This window comes from Clavelina lepadiformis, chromosome 3 (genome assembly GCF_947623445.1).
Source record: "Clavelina lepadiformis chromosome 3, kaClaLepa1.1, whole genome shotgun sequence".
Taxonomy (NCBI): Eukaryota; Metazoa; Chordata; class Ascidiacea; order Aplousobranchia; family Clavelinidae; genus Clavelina; species Clavelina lepadiformis.
Genome location: NC_135242.1, coordinates 10,695,938 through 10,714,666, shown reverse-complemented (window position 1 = coordinate 10,714,666; position 18,729 = coordinate 10,695,938). Strand labels below are relative to the sequence as shown.

The 18,729-nt window shown below is 35.6% G+C and overlaps 2 protein-coding genes across 5 annotated transcripts in view; both read right to left on the bottom strand.

The window, feature by feature from the left end:
- The window catches only part of LOC143450844 (cilia- and flagella-associated protein 46-like), a 143,706-nt gene that overhangs the window by 40,786 nt on the left and 84,191 nt on the right, over nt 1-18,729 (bottom strand). For all 4 annotated transcript variants that reach the window (XM_076951574.1, XM_076951575.1, XM_076951576.1 and 1 more), the window contains 4 exons: nt 17,550-17,697; nt 11,364-11,515; nt 5,469-5,587; nt 3,326-3,480 (listed from right to left, as the gene is read on the bottom strand). In XM_076951574.1, coding sequence (XP_076807689.1) covers nt 3,326-3,480; nt 5,469-5,587; nt 11,364-11,515; nt 17,550-17,697 — 574 coding nt within the window. The remainder of the gene's footprint in view (nt 1-3,325; nt 3,481-5,468; nt 5,588-11,363; nt 11,516-17,549; nt 17,698-18,729) is intronic.
- LOC143448486 (uncharacterized) lies at nt 1,581-3,191 on the bottom strand. Its single transcript, XM_076948254.1, has 4 exons — nt 3,083-3,191; nt 2,866-2,962; nt 2,368-2,445; nt 1,581-2,265 (listed from the first exon to the last, which is right to left on the bottom strand). Exons 1-4 carry the CDS (start codon nt 3,189-3,191, stop codon nt 1,581-1,583), a joined length of 969 nt encoding a protein of 322 aa, XP_076804369.1.

Here is an 18,729-nt window from a genome sequence, read left to right as displayed (position 1 = left end):
GCGCTCACAGGCATATACAGTTGCTAAGAGTTCTTTTTCAATTTGTGTGTATCTTGTTTGTGCAGGTACCATTGCTCTTGCAGCATATGCGATTGGATGCCAATCCGAATCATGCCACTGCAGGAGTACTGCTCCAATGCCCTCCTTGGACACATCTGCAGATATTTTGATTGGTACCTTGGGATCAAAGAACTTTAAGATAGGTACTTCCGAGACTAATCATTTGAGCTCATTCCACGCACTTTAATGTGTGGAGTCCCAGTTCCAATCACTTTTGGAGTGGGTCAATACGCGCAAAGATGCAGTTTTGATTGAGAGTGAGAGTAAGAATCTTCCGAGATAATTTATCATACCCAAGAATCGTTGTACATCCTTTTTGTTAGAAGGCCTTTGCATGTTGTTGACAGCATCAACCTTTGGTGGATCAGGTTTCAGACCTTCCTCACTTATCACATCCATGAATGTCAATTTCTGAACTCCTAGTATGCATTTATCTTTGTTTAGTCTAAGATTGGCATCACGTGTTGCTTGCAGTACGTTTCGAAGCTGCTTGTCACGTTCTACTTTGGTAGCACCCCATACAATAATGTCATCCATTGAAGTGTCGACACCAGACAGATCCGCATATATTAGGTGGACGGCTTTGTGAAACACCTCAGGAGCTGAAGAAATGTCAAATGGCAGTCTTAAAAAGCGATATTGCCCAAACGGCGTGTTAAACGTACACAGCTTCGAACTACTTTCATCTAGCTTCATTTGCCAAAATCTTGACAAAACATCTAACTTAGAAAAATATTTCGCATTGGCAAACTGGGACGTCAATTCCTCTCTTGTTGGCAGGTTGAAATGTTCTCTCAAGATTGCCCTGTTTAAATTACGCGGATCAAGAAACAGGCGTAAGTTGCCATTCTTTTTATTTACCACTACTAACGAGTTAACCCAAAAAGTAGGTCCATTTACTTTTGCAATTACATTGAGCTCTTCGAGACGTATTAACTCGTTTCTCAGTTTTTCTCTCATGGCAAATGGAATTTTTCTTGAGGGGTGGACTACCGGAACAGCTTCTGCGTCGAATCTTATGACATACACACCTGGAAGACAACCAAGACCATTAAAAAGATCCTTGAATTCGTGCAGGATAGTGGAATAGGGATTTGTCTTGTGGACGGAGGACACCCGTTGTATCAGTTCAAGCAGCTTAGAATATTTCAGTCCTATAAATGATTGTGAGTCTTTGCATTTACCAATAACAAAACGTGTTTTGATTTGGGACCAACATTCATTTGTACCGTGCACGTACCCAGAACAGGAATTTTGTGGTTTCCATAGCCCGTAAGTGCAATGGAGGTTTTCTTAATTTTAGGTGTATAACGTAATATTTTGTAGTCGGAAACGGTCATTAAGTTCACCTCTGCACCCAAATCTATCTTTAGACAAAGAGGGGTCTCGTTAGATTTTACATTAATACACCAACTATTTTCACTCACTGAGTTGATATGCAGTGGAATGTCTTCTTGTATATCGTCTACTCGGACCTCGCAGACAGTTTTTGGTTTGCGGTTAGTTATAATTTGACTCATTCAAGAAGATTTGCAGAACCTTGCAAAGTGGTTTAGCTCTCCGCAGTTGTAGCACGATTTCCCGAAAGCCAGACATCGTCCAAGTTGACGATCTCTTCCACACTTTGTACAGTTGGAGTTGCGTCGACACTGACAATTTTCGCCCTTTGACTCCATTATGTCAATGGACATCGACGTTGTTGAGTTCTCGCTAGTAGCAGAAGCCTGTGACTTGCTGAGTTCCTTTGCTCGGCATATTGACATGGCCTTGTCGGGGGTCAATGTATCTTCTCGTAATAGAGCTTCTTGAAGATTGTGGTCGCGAATACCGCATATTACTCTGTCACGAATGAGAGATTCGACGAGGTCTGCAAATTCACAACTTTTTGCAATGACTTTTAACTGAGTTACATACTTGTCAATGCTTTGGTCTTCTTTCTGAGTGCACATGTGAAATTTGTAGCGTTCAGATGTTATGTTCTTTTTCGGACAGCTGTAAGCTTCGAATTTCGCTACAACGTTGTCAAACTTATGCTCTTGTCCGGTTTCAAACTTAAAAGAGTTATAGACTTCGAGAGCTTCTTCCCCCATGACACAAAGCAGTAGAGAAGACTTGGTTTTTTCCACTTTTGAGTCGTGTCCTATAGCTGTCATGTAAAGCTTGAAGCTTTGGATGAATCGAATCCAGTTCTCATGGACTTTACCACTCCATCATCATTGGCGCTGGCGTAGGTATACTTTTCTCCATGAAGAAGACGATTTATTCTGACACCATATAATACATTGATGCGATTCTATATCCACTCACACAGAGCGTGCACACACAACGGCTAGTACAATCGAATGACCTCGTCTGGTAATGCGAATGACATTGGTGCAACACAAACTTAAAGGGAACAGTAATTAAATGGAAACAATAGCAATTAATGAAAATTAAAGTTAAGTATACTGTATCTCCATTAGGTGGTGTACCAGTTAGGAAAGAAGGAAATCACATAAAATAAAACGAATGAACTAACAGTTTCATTGGTCAACAATTTCATGAATATAAAAACAATTTCATTTGAACACTATCACAAAAGGTAGTAAAACATTGGAAGCATACGTGGCTCTGTGCATTCGCAGTAATTACTTTTAAAAATAAAATTAGTTTTTGTTTATCACATATAGTTTATATTGAAAAGCTAACCAAAAATCAAGGTTACTCCATTTCAATATACTTCTACTGTATTTAACCTTTCAGAATTACATTCTAGTATCTTCTCTCTTTTTACCAATTTTACATCTTGTAAATGGCATGACCTACTTTATGGTAGGTAATAACTTTAACTGTGGTAAATTAACTGCCCTTATAAGCACCACTGCAACAGCAATGTTTGTAAATGTTAATATAACTTGTACAACTTGTACATTTATAAATAATACTATTTTATAAGTATTGATGTGTTTTAAAAGTATTTTTTAGCTTATATAATTACAGAACAGTTACTGATGGTGGGTAAACATAATTTTGTAAATTGCACCTATGTTGTTTGAATTATTATTTGGTCTGCAAGAAATTAATGTCAAAGGAGTCAAATTTTTTCTTAGTCTACTTCTTTGTGCGAAGACAAAAAACAATGCGAGGTACATCAAGAAGAAGCGCACTTATGGTTCCGATCTCAATATTTCAAAAAAGAAAGTCACTCATTTGAACACTCAAAGGAGTTCTCTCAATGCCAGCTCTTTTTAGGGAAAATATAACTTTGCATCTCAAAAAAACATACCTTTAGCTGCTTCTTTAGCAATTTCTATTCTTTCTTCTTCAGCTGAAATGGTTGCTGCATGGAGTAACACTTTAACATGATGAAGCTGAAGGTCATTCAGTTCACGACGAATAGGAAGACACATATTCTTTTCATGATATTGCAAAAGAATGTTCCTTGAAAATCGTAGTAAATTTAAAGAAAAAGATTTTGACATACCATAAGGGATTTATAAACATGGTATGTGTAGTGTATGGAAATGGTATAAAATATTACATCTATAGACTGGTATATGGTATGTATGAAGGTCGAGGGTGTATGAAAAGTAATGGACTTCAATGAATCCCAAAAAATGCACAGAAATTTTTATGTTTTTAGTCTACAATAAAATCCCATTTTAGAGACACACACTTGCTGTGCTAAAGAAAATGTACAGTCTAAAATGTACAGTGTGCCAGTGTACAAATTCATTGAAAATATTCCTTTATACAAATTGGGACCGAGGGGACTGACCATTCCATTGCTTCAATTAACTCATTCTCATTGACAAAAAATTGGACTTATCACAGGTTTGAGAAAAAGTGAAAATCTGGTAACTAGATGTGTAAAGAAACAATCTCAAACCAGCAATCAATAATTTGTTGCTACAACAAGCAATCTCAGTAAGGGAACAAGTTACATATTTCTTGACATGGTAATACTACCTTGTAATTTGACAAAGTTAATTCCGTCAGCATTACATTCAAAATTTGATTTGAACCAAACTTTGCCCTCATCTTTGTGATGTAAAAAGTGGTGTCAAACAATTAATTTTTCCACACATCTTTGACCAATTCTTCTGATTTGCATAAACACTTAGGAATTTTTGTGACAACCTATAAATCATTAACTGATGTGTGCCAAGCCACAAAGTGATGTCATATTATCTAACGTATGATGTCACATTGGTGCTCGCTACACAACACCAAAATTTTTTCTCTAAGACTTTTTAAATTAGAAAGTAACATTCATAAACGTAGGCAAATATATAATGTACTACCAACCAGCAATATGGTCTCATCTTATCTAACAAAAATATATGATGTTATATTGAAGTTACTTTTGCTTGAAATTGCTTCTGCTAGTGCAAAGCAATTAAAACTCTGACTTTTCAATGTACAAGAACTACGCACAATGATTTTAAATATTCATGAACAATATGAAAAAGAACAACTGGCCATTATCAGTAAGTTTTTTAAAGTTAATAAAACTGGTGTTTTCAAATATGGAAAAAAATCAAGCTTGCGGGCAAAACAACAAGCTTATTGAGATAAATAGTGGAGGTGTAAAAGCATCTTTGGCACTTTTTTGGCAAGTTGAATTTATGTTTTCTTTCAGTAAAAAAAATATTGATAAATAAAATAATGCTTATGAGAAAAATCTGCAAACAAGCTAGTAAGCTATGTGTTAAATTTGAAAAAGAATTTGGAATCATAATAAGTAGTAAGCTTTCACAAAAAGCGAATATATTCTGATTAGCGTTGCTAGCAGAGTAATTAAGAACAAAAAGCCAGTCAAATTGGTTCATCAACTGAATAATGTTGGCCACTGTAGGTACAATTCCTTTTGCGAAATACGTCTGGTTAAATTGCCAGTATCAATTATGAACCCTATCTAAAAAGTTAATCATAACTTTGTAAAAGAGAAGATACAATTTCAACTACAAACTTACACAGCTTGAACTAAATTTTTTCAAATCAAATTTATTATGTTCGCCTTTGTATGTACCTGGTTACATATAAAATAAATACCTTGATCACATTTTTGCCACAAAAACCAGTTTTTCTACTACCTTTACCTGAATTTGGAAAGTTGTGCAAAAAAATTAATTCAATTTTACTTGTGCTAAACCAAACCATGGAGACCTGTGTTGTTGGCTCATTATTTGGGTACCACAAAATCTCATGATTTTAAGGAAATTTCATCATAAAAAAGCTTATATTTATCTCTTTTGCCTGTTAATGCCTTTCCAAAGTTGTTGTGATAAGGTTAGTAGCTATCTAAGTGAAATCGTTTTACCTGCAAGTCACACCACTGTGCTGGTGAGTAAGACTTGTCATAAAAAATTTAAACTGAGATTTATCTTATTTTCACTTATAATTAATTTATTGTTAGCAATAATTACATGCAGATAGAAGACAAGCTTGCAATGCTTTGTTCCAAAAGTTTTAGAGCATGCAAGATGTAGGAATGTTGCAGACGTTTGTTTAGTTGTGAATACCGAAGAAGCAGATCAGCATGCTCCTGCAACACAAAAATATCATGTATTAAAACTGATTTTCATTCTGCGAATTTTGATGATAGCTAAAGTGAGGAGAAAGTTCAAAAGCAAACTGGTCTTAAATTAAAGGATAATTGCCACTAAGTACACTGGAGAAAGGATTTTTTTTAAAATGTTGTAGTAAAACAGTTATTGCTAAAAATGAATCACAAGTTTTGCCCATGTTATGACAAAATGGCACCCTTTATGACAGCACAATTTTAAAACAACAAGTTTAATGAGTATAGTTTGAATTAAATATGGTAATACAGTCGAAATCGGTTAATCGCATATCGGTTAATCGCATATATCGGTTAATCGCATAGCATTGCATAATCCCAAACCATTCCCATTCACTTGTGAAGAAAATTCAACGGTTAATCGCATAACAGTTAATCGCATAAATCGGTTAATCGAATAGAAATTCTGGATTGATTTGTGGACTTGTATCACTTAACCGCATATTTCCTTTGATGAAGTGTTAAGTGGCACGTAAATGATTTGAACAATAAAGTGAAACTTCACGAAAAAAGGCCTTCTCTACAGTGATTATGAACCACAAATCTCTGTTTGATTTAAGGATTGTTACATCGCAATAGGACAACAAGACTAATTGTTGTCAAAAGGATTGTTACGTCGCAAAGCGCAAACCACTGCAGAAACATAGCATACCTGTACAGTACTGTACTGTAGCCTACGTATACGGTACTGTACTGTAGCCTACGTATACGGTACGATATAAAATGCCAGGAAGTAGTCAGCCAGCAAAGCGAAAAGAGTTATGTCTGTCCGATAGAATCCTTGTTATTGAAAAATTGAAAATTGATTTCCGTTTTTGTTTCGTGTTTTTTTCGTTTGTTTTTTTCGTTTTTTCACGTGTCGAAATGAAAAGAAGGAAGCTCACTTGTTGCGTCATAATGCAAGAATGCGTGCGCCGGTGTTTAAAAAAGAGAATAGCGGAGAAAATGTAGGAAACGCATACATCGGTTAATCGCATAAAAAAGCTTGGCAAATTGACTATGCGATTAACCGATTTCGTCTGTATACGTATAGGCTAGCTAAAGCACTTTGAATGAAACATGTTTCCGAAGGTAGGTGATTAGCAGCAAGTAATGATTATTTTCATCATAGAAACAATACAAAAAACACTCAAGACAGTATATATTCTAGTGAAGCATTCTTGTTTTACGGCAGTTATTGGCACCGGACTGGGCTAGCTGCACCAGCAAAATCTGAGCTTGGTGAGCTGTAGTTTAGCATTTTCAATCATCAGTACAAATATAATAAAATTAAGTTAACTCAAGCTTATTGACGCAAAGTTCTTCTGTTATAAAATTAAGTTCACTTTCATTCTTAACGTTAACATCATCTTCATATTTCATCTAAAAACCTGAGTTACGCATATTGTTTTTTTTTGAAGTGCGATGTAAAGTATTCTACCATCTCTGCCATAATTAAACCATGTGAATTTGCATTTTTTGTCATGTTTTATAGCAAAACTGCTTAACTGTAACATATAAGTAAAAACCCTTTCTTCAGTATACTGACCGTCAACTACTCCTTGATATAAGATCAAATTTTTTTGGATTTGCCCCTAACTTTAAGATCGCTTCTAAATTACATACGTTTCATAAGAAACCAATGCTATCAATGTATATATTAAATTTACCTGTTTGCTTGTCATGATTAATTAATTATCAACAAAGGTCTGCGGAGGCACTGGTTGTCTTAACTAGCTATTCGGTCTTAATTTACCTGCCGAATTACTGATCTGACTCCGAGGTTGCGTGCGGTTAGAAATCTCTAACCTTGTCTACTAACCGCAAGTTCTTACGATTAACAGATGCCGTTTATCAGAAGCAATCCTTTATTGTAGGAACTGTACAGCTTCCGATTATAATACGTTCACAAACTTAACATTCATCATTTAAAACAAGTTTAACGAATTACAATTACGCGAATAACGTAGTACGTTCGTACGATTCGGTATATCTCCGACTGGGCTCCTACTCGCACAGAAGTTTAAGCTTATAACAGCGTAGAGCGCTGTGAACGGAAATATTCGACACAAAATACACGGACATTTCAAAACGCGCAAACGATAAGCACAAAGCGTTGGCAATGGGAATTACCTTCAGTTAAAACTAGGATGTTATGAAATCACCTGGTAACGTACTAAACGGCGTTTTCACATAAAGTTATTTAGAGCAAGTTTCCAAATGTTGCATTACGATTGCAGTTTTATAAAGTTGCAACTGCAGCCAAATTGCAGCTTGCAGAAATGCTAGTTGCAGTTTTATCAATGAACAATGTTTCAGTAACTAAATGGCGCATACGTTTCCACAATTGATATAATGGTATTGGATGTGGCTCCCAAGCCACTACAGGTCTTTAAATATCTAGTTATTGCCAATTGTCACTACTAACTGTTAAGTTTTATTTATCTGAATATCAATTTAGTTTTGAAGCAAAGTACGTAAAGCACAGAGAACATAAAGTAAATTGCAAACCTGCAAACTAAAACTATAAAGTTATTAGTAAAGACATACTACATGAATAGAATGTAGTAACATTTCAAAATTACAAATTAGCTCAAAAGAGACATGTTGCAATTTTGTACAATGATTGAGACATTTTCTAGTTCAACAATTCATTTTGCTATAGCTTTTAAGATTTCCCAAAATAATACAAAAAAATGTAAGTTACATAACATTGGTATGTGTGACAATGTTTGTAAGGAATTTTATTACTGAAGTGTTGGTCGCTATACTAGTTACCCTGGTAACTACTTGATCTGGCCTCGCCATCAACTCCCTATCTGTCAGACTCACCACCTAATGGGGAAACAGCATGCTTAAATTTAATTGCCCATAAATTACTACAAGCTGTTCCTTGATGAAATGATTATTGTCCCCTTCAATCTGGTGTTGTACTGTTATATTTCTGATTGTCTTATTAAGATCATTCGAATAAACTAACAGTCGTGTATGCACGTTCTGTGTGAGCTGATTCTAAATCATACAATTGAAAGGTACATCAGAACAGTACATGGTCTCAGAAGTGGGATTAAAACCTACGCCTCCTTTTGGAGGCCAATGCCATTGCTAAATACTTCTCCAAGTTAGATGGTCTGTCAGGCTTTTGGCAAATGAAATTAGATGAAAGTAGTTCGAAGCTATGTATGATTAACACACAGCTTGGTCCATATCGCTTTTTAAGACTGCCATTTAGCATCCACCTAATATAGGCATTTCTTCCTGCTGTCGACACTTGAATGGATGACATTATTTTGTGAATGAAAATGAAGTAAAAAAAACTTCTTGGTACAGAAGCTGAAGTTCTGGATGATAAGCTTTTAACTTCACTGTTTCTACAAAGACTCCTTGAAGAATTGGTACATATGGTATTAGAATCAGGCCAGGACCTTTTTATTGACAGAAAAGCACAAATCACCTACAATATCTTCGAGATGATGGGTACGTCCAACATCTGCATCATCCGGTACTGTTTTAAAAAAGTAGTTCGGTACATTGTCGGTATTCGGTACCGGTACTTTTTGTGCAGAAGATGCTGCTGCAAATGCATTGTTTGCCACAATCATATCACTGGTAAAGGTTGCTCCAGGTCAAAACATGTGTGACGTTAATCGCTTGCAATTTGTCTGTTAAATTTTGAAATTATCATGTGAAAAGTACCGAGTACGCGGACTGATTGAAATTTTGAAAAAAAGCAATTCGGTACAGATATTTGATACTACTTTTTTTCATAAGTACTGATGGTGCTGGTATCAATAATGAAAATGTACCGCGGGACAGTCATTCGGTACTACAGTACTGCGGTACTACCCACCTATGCATAAATCATTCTGCCCACTGAGGCAGACCGACACAAACACACACTTTTTCAACATATTATTGACAGACAATAAACTTTTGTTTAAATATAAATTTTCATGCTGATGAGCTTTATTCAGCTTTATTCAAGGAACTACCCTAAGTTTGTGGAGGCACCTCACTTCAACTCATCAGTGAAACAATTTGTGACACATCATATTGTCCACAAGACACCTCATGTAGCATCTAAACCAAGAAGGTTTCCACAGCAACATCGTCCAGCTCCTCGTCACTACGTATGGTTCCGAAGCAATGTTGCGATGACTGGTGGCCATGCAAAAATTTTCAGGCTCTTAACAGCATCACTGTTCTTGATATTCAATACAATACATCCAGGACTTTCCTCTCAGTCTATCCGGAACAAATATTGATAAAAGATTGAACTTGCAAAAGGCATACTTTCAGATTCTTGTGAAGACAGACGACATTCCAAAAGCTGCCATCCTTGTATACTTTTGGTATGATTAAGTTTTTGAGAATACCGTTTCGCTAACACAATGCTAGGCAAACAGTAAAACACTGCACTGGTAAAATACTTTGTGGTGTAGACTTCTATTTCGCTTACATTGAGGACGCGCTTGTCGCAAGCAAATCTTCTGATATACCGTAGACAAAACACACACTCGACAACTCTTTGAAGGACTCTCATAACATGGAATTGACATTAATCTCTCCAAGTGTCTCTTTGGCCAAGTGTTCGAGTGTTTTTCTTGGATATAGCATCAGTAGAAACATGAAATCAGCGATTTTGTGGAAGTTGTCAAAAATTTTTGGGAAATAGCAAAGTTTCCAACTACAGGGAGAATTTGGTCAACTTCCTGAGCAGTAAACAAGATACCCGTGTATGTGATACCAAGCTTTGTTTTCTATACAACCATCTAGAACAGGGCTTCTCAAACTTTTTTGTTCTGCGACCCCATTTTGAAAAAGATATTTCTATGCGACCCCATTATGGGGACATTCACGTTAATGACATTAAAAACATGACATTAAAAACTGCTTTAAACTTTAGCCTAGGTTCCTTCAGAAGTTAGTTACTAGGCTACTCTGAAATCATAATGCGAGCGGTAAGGTTACTTTTGGTCAGCACGTTACAGCAATCATAGCGTAACAATGCATCAATTGTTACGATTGGTTATATTTTATCGTTCGACATTTCACACCAACGGTTGCGGTCAATCCTTAAAAAACACATTTCTTGGAAATGGATAGCCTATTAACATGACAATAAAAATATTTAATAGCCTTTTTCCATGTGCACAGGCCAGGCTGGTTGTAAAGTCATCAAGGACCGATTACATTACGGCCCTAAAATGCAGTCATTTCCATGTGATTTTTTCAAAAACTTGGACACTTCAGATTGACAACATGGCAAGACTACAACCTACCGGACCGGCACTAGACTAAATTAAACTATTTCATTACGACCCCAAAAATTCATTACGCGACCCCATTTGGGGTCGCGACCCATAGTTTGAGAAGCCCTGATCTAGAACACTCACCTGAATATCTCAGTGGTATAAGCAATAATCAAGAGGAATAGTGTCATGAAGATTTTTATATAAAGAAAATACTGCCATTCCAGTTAACTACTATTGGCCAATTTAATATGATCTTGCTTTTGCCACTTTTTTTCAAAGATCATTAAAATGCAAATTTATGGCTAATATATAATAATTCACCAAAATGACTGAAATAGCTTTTTATTCAGAGACCGTAAAAATTAATATGAATTTGTGTTCATACAACGCCATTTTAACACTACTGCAGTAGACACCGACTGCAACTTAATAGGTTGACTTTATCACATAGTATTATATATAGACGTCATATTATATTGTAGCACAAAAAGTAGACCTTAACGAACCTTATGTATAAACGCAAGTTGGCGATAAAATCCAAGACTTTGAAGCATATTTTCTGCCTGGTGCAATTTTTCCAGTGTGTTCGACATTGGCTCAGATGTATTTTTAAGTTTTATTAAACAACTTCGTGCTATCAAAATTGCCTTTATATAACCTGGAAAAAAATATGTCGTCATTTATCCCAGTAAGAAAACAGAAATAGATATTTACTGGTATAAACAGTCCAGACAATTTGTTATGATAAAACGAAAAATCAAAATGATAAAATGTCTAGTGTTTATCAACCTTTCTTTAGTAATCAGCCATTTTATGCCCAATGACCCTTGTATTGCCCTCAATCAGACAATATCTTATAATTATTCAAATTACTATGTGATATTATTTATGCTATTATATACATCATGATTTCCAACGTGTTGAACTCACGCAAAAGTTGTTTACAGCAAAGTAAACACACTTCAAACCCAGTTTACAAGTATACAACTATTATAGCAACAAAACAATCTGATCTGGGTTATATTATTACAGAACTTGCCTACCAGGTTCTTCTTCACTGCTTTCACGGTTCACTCAAAGCCAAACGTTATTGTATAAAACCAGCTCACTTAAATTACACTTTAGTAGATAAAATTAACAAAAACATGTTTGTTGATTACAAAAAGTTGCTAATGGGTTTGTACAGTAAAATATCTTGGTAACATCAAACAAATGAATCAATGTATCGAATCCACGAAGTTGAACATCACGAAGGGTCTTCATTCTGAGCCAGTACATGTAGAATACCAATAATGCCATGCTCTTCATACGAACAAAACCAAATGAATTGACCAATGAATGATCGTTTCCAACATTACAATGATTTCAAACAGTAATTTCTTCAAAACATCTTTATTCATAAATATTTCCCTGGCATCAAATTCATTAGATTGAGGAAATAAAGGACGCTGTGCCAATGCACTATGCGATGCAAAGTTCGGCAGCGAACACAATAATTTATATCAGTTTTATCAAACGAGTTTTATGCCTTTCAAGCAAAAATTAGTTTATTTCTGTTTTGACACATCAAAGTTCCAGGTGCAAGTCAAAAGGCGTATCTTTATATAGTTAGCCTATAATTCCAAGCAACAAATTGAAATGGCCCAACACCTAATTGTGCGTTATTTTCCGTTGGCAAAATCTTGGCACCAAGCCGTTTTTTATCTCCATGCAATACGAAACCAACCAAACCAATTTGACCACTGTTCACACTATTTGAAACTGCAATTTTGCGTCATGCGACAAATGCATTGGGTCAAAATATGCAGGTTTTGTAATCAAGTGGCATAGCGCACGTCGGTGGGTTGTCAGATGGCTAAAACCGAGAAGCATTTAAATTGTTTGAAAAAATTGTTGTTTGTTTGATATGGCTAATAGTAAAGTTTATATTTATTGACTGATGAATGTAGTAAGCAATTTCCAAAGAAAGAAGTTTAAATTTTTATTTAGTTTACACTTTCTTCCTTTCATTTAATACCGGTACTGTTTGATTTCTGTGAAAATAAAAAAATTTTTGAACCATTTTACAGTATCAGTATTCAATTTAACTACTAAATAAACTATGTTTGTGCTAGTAATAATTCTATCATCACGTTGCAGAATTAGTGTACGAGCAAATAGCGAAGTAATGTTCGGAATGTAAAATGCATGATGCATTTTTTATTTTAATGAACTAAAAATCCAGAAATGAATGCTATTTCCGGAACCATCACAAACAATACTGTTACTACAATACAATATGGCGTGAACAAATGCGCACTTTATCTGGTGGTACTGGTCTAACATGCTGTTAAATAGTGGACATTTGTAGATATGGTATTTATTTACAATCCTTAAGGAAAATTACAATTTTCAATACATTATTCAGTTAATTTTAATGAGCTAAACTAAGTTGCACTGCGTCCTTTACGTTGTTTAAATGAAAACATTGTCAAAAGATTGCGATAAAATGCGTGAAAGATGTCAAAATTGGCCTCGCAACAGAAAGAAGGGTGAACAAAATTAAAAAGATGGTGAAACTTTAAAAGTTCAATTAAATTAACCCTCCTTCAGGCGCAATATAATTAGTCACACGTACGGACGCAATGTGCCTGTCAGACACACGTTAAAAATCATTGTTTAAAATAAGGATTCGAAATGAGCGCGCTCATATATGCCGATAGTTAGTTGTTATGCTTTAAAAATACAAATCGTTTGAGGTGGTTTTATCCTTTTATTATGTTTTTAACGAAAGAAAAAGTGTCTGAGAATAATTTTCAAAATGTTATGCATCTGGCAGATTGTTTCACTCCTTTGGCTCGTTTTCAAAGCAGGACTGACAAACTAAAAACGCATGCTCCAAACAAAGTGCAATGTGGCATTTCTTGCATTCTTATCTTGAAAGCCTTCTTTGACCGTTGTCTGTTGTACATGGAGAGCATCATTCTCTGCCACTAATGACGTATTCGGGCGCAATGTGAATGAGAGATCTCTGACGCTATATCTGCCTTCCACTAACTCCAATCTCCAACTGAGCTTGACCACGTTTACAAGCAGGTGGTCGGTGTGGATGGTACAGAAGCAGTTTCCACTTGGCCAATCAGACCGTAAGATAGAAATTACGTCGGCCTTGTGCCTGACAGATCAGTTGCGCCTGACGGAGGGTTAAGATATGTTAACACGAAACATTGCAAATATATGCAAATGTGACAATTGCACTGGTCAATTTTTCCATATTTCAGGGTGTGCTATGACGTCATTCTCTGTACCATGATGTGCTTGGCATACCTTGCAAACCAAGATTTGGTGCCAGTGGCTATGACAGAATAATCAGTTTGGTAAACTTTACTTTTCTACATTTGTTTCCCACTTAGACAAAGTATGATTATATACGAGTACAATGAACAAATAAAATTAAAGAGTGTTCTGAGGCAACAACTCGTTTTTGGATGAGGAAAACTAAGTTTCTAAAAGGATTAGAGAGTATTGAACTCTAATATTATGCTGTACTGCAGATATAAGGCTAGGTGCATTTCTTAACCACACAAAAATATACAGCATCAGAGAAACTAATTTTGATAAATAGAAGCAAACTGCTTAGGAAAATCAAATTGCTTCCAATTTTGAATGCATCTAACGCCCTTTTGCAATGTCAAAACGCTCCCATTCTTGACGATTGTCTGAAGGCTGAGAAAGGAACTATCAACGAGACCAAGGGTTCACGAATGAAAAAAAGTTACCCCAGATTAAAAAATAAGTAGCAATAGAGTAAGGCACCTCACAGACCATCATTCACACTGCATTGGCATTTATTATACAATTCTTTCCCTTATCTGTAACTATAACTGGACTGGGACTTAGATTAAGGGGAAATTCCAAAAACAAGCTCACCTTCACACCAAAGTAAAAAATAGTTATCTATAAGAATACTGGAGAAATAACTTTTTAATAATAAGGTGTGGTTAAACAGTTTTTGCCTAAAATGTATGGAAAATTTGGTACTATGTAATTATGACAAGGGTGGTGGAAATTAAGACATCAAAGTGTGAAATTAACATGGCTAGTGGCTGTCAGCTGGTATTTGAAACAAGTCAGTTAGTAGCGGTAATATGGCTAAGCTTTTTCAACTAAAAAACAACTCCACAGGTAGGTGATTAGTTTCAACTGATCTTTATTTATAGCATGGGTGCCAAAACATAATTGTTATTGCTATTGTTTGTTATTGTTATTGCTATTGTTATATCTATTGTTATTATTATTGCTTTTCGTAATTGTTATGGATGCTCTGACACATGATTTGGAAACAACAGTGGAAGAGTTCTTGTATGCTGACGATTTAGTTCTCGTAGGAGATAGCTGGAAAGAGATGGAGGAGAAGTTTGTTAGATGGAAAAACGCACTGGAAAGCAAAGGTTTGAAGGTGAACATCAATAAAACCAAAGCGATGAGAATTGGTAGAAAATCGTCGAAGGGAGTAGTCAGTACTGTTGATCCATGCGCAATTTGTGGGAAGAGAGTAGGGAGAAATTCGATTCAATGCAGAAAGTGAAAGTATTGGGTGCATAAGAGATGTTCAGGTATCAATGGAAGGCTGACGAGTGGAATGAATTACGAATGTGGCAGATGTAAAGGTTGTATAAGTGATGAAGAAGAGGAGAAATATGTGAAATTGGGAAGTGATGAGATCGAGCTTGTTAAGGAGTTTCGTTATTTGGGGGGTATGATAGGGGAAAATGACAGTACTGGCAGGGCAATGATGGCAAGAATACACGCTAGTTGGAAAAAGTTTAAGGAATTGTCTGGTACACTCTGTGGCAGACTACTCTCTACCAACCTGAAAGGAAGGCTGTATAAAGCATGTGTAAGAAGTGTGATGTGCTATGGAGCTGAATGCTGGGCGATGAAGAAGGCTGATATCAGGCGAATGCAGACGACAGAAATGAGGATGATTCGAATGATGTGTGGTAAGACACTACGAGATGGGATTACCAATGATGTAATAAGAAGGTGGACATGTGTGGAAGATATTGAAGAACATCTGAGAGGACATCGTCTGAGATGGTTGGGGCACGTTGAGCGAATGAATGAGGAGAGCTTAATAAGAAGAGTACAACATATGATGATTGAAGGAAAGGTGAAAAGGGGAAGACCAAAGAAAACATGGGAAGAGACGGTGAAGGATGATATGAAAAGAAAAGGTTTGAAAATCGAGGATGCCATCGACAGGGGAAAGTGGAGGCGTCGCTGCAGACAACTGGTCGACCCTGAATTTGTTTCGGGATGAAGACCAGGCCTGAACAACAGGCGAATGGAAGATGATGATGGGTGCCAAAACAGGTGAAATAATGATGAAACAAAGAAATGGTGGTCACAGGTGACAGCATAAGTATGGATAAATGAGTGAATGATTTGTGTGTTAACCAGCAATTATTTGTAGTGGAATAGGCTGGCGCCAACAGCCAAGATAGAGATCAGTTGGCTGTAGTTTAGCATCTTCCTTACCCAGCATCTTCTTCATTCAGTCAAAATACACAAATTGTATGTTATATTAGATTAAACAAACACAAGAAGTTCCTGTTATGCACTGAAGTACTTAATGTTTTAACTATAATTGTTGCTTGTCACTCACATGAAATGTTCTATTTATACTTGATCTAAATACCAGCTTCACTCAAACTGTTTTTACTAATGAAGCTAATAACTGCACTATGTATGTCATAATTTACATCAAATTAGCTTAAAGTATGGTTCCAACCGGTGTATTGAGACTAGTTTCAGTGGTCCATGATTCAATTCATTTACAAATCTTGCGTCGTCGTCGTCATCGTCATCATCGCCGCTGTTATCTTGAACTGTGTGCATTCTTGAGTAATATTTATTACTATTATTAAGCAGTTAAAAACTAAACACAAGAGTTTATTAGCTGAAAATCTTTCTAGTCAGGTCGACATGATGAGTTAATGAATTGCTTAACTTGAGATCACCAGTGTGCCAACTCAACTGTGCGTATACTGACGCATGGAATTTATAAAGGAGATGCTTTCTGTGGTGACATTCCTTTGTTTACGCCATTTTGCCTCGCGCACAATCACGCCTCCTTAATTGCTTCGCCGCCTTAAATGTGTTGGTCTCATCAGTAGAACATCATTCTGTAGTAAGCGCAGTGTCGGTGGGTCGGCTGCTCAATAGTACGAGTTCATATATATAAGTATTATATATCTTTCACGTTTTGCCTAACTGATTCCATTTGTTTTAGGATTGTTCAGTTTTGTTTTTAATAAAGCCAAAGTTGCTCGAATTTAGTGTTTGAGTTTCGAGGTCATGACACTTTCGCATAGCTGCCAAAAACATCGAATGAACAATGAGAGAAATGCATTAGGTGCGCAATAAAGACTTTGAATTTTTCTGTTGGCGAACACATTTTTCCAAATTTAGAAACTTTGTGCATTTTGTATGATGACAAATCTTATGCATGTATGACATAATGAAAACAGTTTTGGAATTCATTTGCTGTACAAACAGATTTACCGTTTATAGAAAAACAGCAGCACTGTATTTAACAAAATTTTACATTTTGTTATGCAATTATCTTTATGTGGTTTCCGTTTAACTAATTTATATAATATAATTAATTAATTATTATCATACAAACAGTTACTGGAGTTTTAGCATACCTATAGTGGACTGCTTGGTTGGTCTTTTACTTTCTAGTATATTTAAACAATCCACAGTATGTTTTACAATTTTGTTAATCTTCACATTATCATCGAAAGATGGATCTTGGTTGAGGGTGATTGCATCGATCAATGTATTGATGTTATCCTAAAAAAGAAAAAATTATTATTAAATTTGTTTGTAAAATGGGATCCCTTTTTCCGGAATTCATTAATTTGAACCATCAACCATCTGATGTAAAAAATCATTGGAACAATTAGCTATGTATTTGAATGTAAGCTGAAAACCTCTGATGTCCAACTCTGACAAACAATTTCTTGGAAAACATTTTTAAGTATGACATAAACCTCAGGCAAAAGTAATAATTTCAATTCATAGGGTCATATCCAATCGGTACTTTTGAATCATTAAAGACAAAAAGAATCAATGTCACTGAATTAGCAAAGATAAATTGCACACTATGTGTATGTTCCACTAGAGATGTGATGTGTAATATTTGGAACAAATTTTGCAAAAAATTAAATAAACTTCTGGTTAATCTTGAGCAATACAGCGGAATACGTAATGATTAACAATTTTAAGTCATTTATTGCATTTGATTAAGTTATCACAGAGGAGTTCTTTGAGTTGGTGCTTGTACCAGAGAATGACATCGTTATGACATCATTATTGTTTATAAACAAAGTAGTGTATAGTACCATAGTTGTTCATGATCATGTGGTAGACGTATGGTGCCTCTGTTACGTTAAGGCATGTATGATGTCAAAATATTGTTTTCTGGTTAGTGCTACTGTTCAGCCACAAGGCATTTAGCTGTTTGGTTGGTTATACAGTAGTTGGAATGCATTTTAGCATTTTAAACCATATTAATTATGGCCAGGCACTTACTTCAGTATTAGTTTAATGAAGCTTATTGAATAAGTGTCTGTTTGCTTGCATACAGGAGTATTTATACTGTTAAAGAATTTATGTTTAATTAGTTAAAGAAGACCTCGCGAAAACGTTTTGTAAGTGTCATTCGAAATCATTATTGTTGTATATTTTATGTAACTGTCTATCGGTTCACTAAATGATTAATTTTATTCTCTATGGCTAGCTAATTATTTGTATCACACAACCTCAAGATAGAAGACAATGACATAGATTGTAGTGACCATCAGTCACACAAAAACTGCAAGA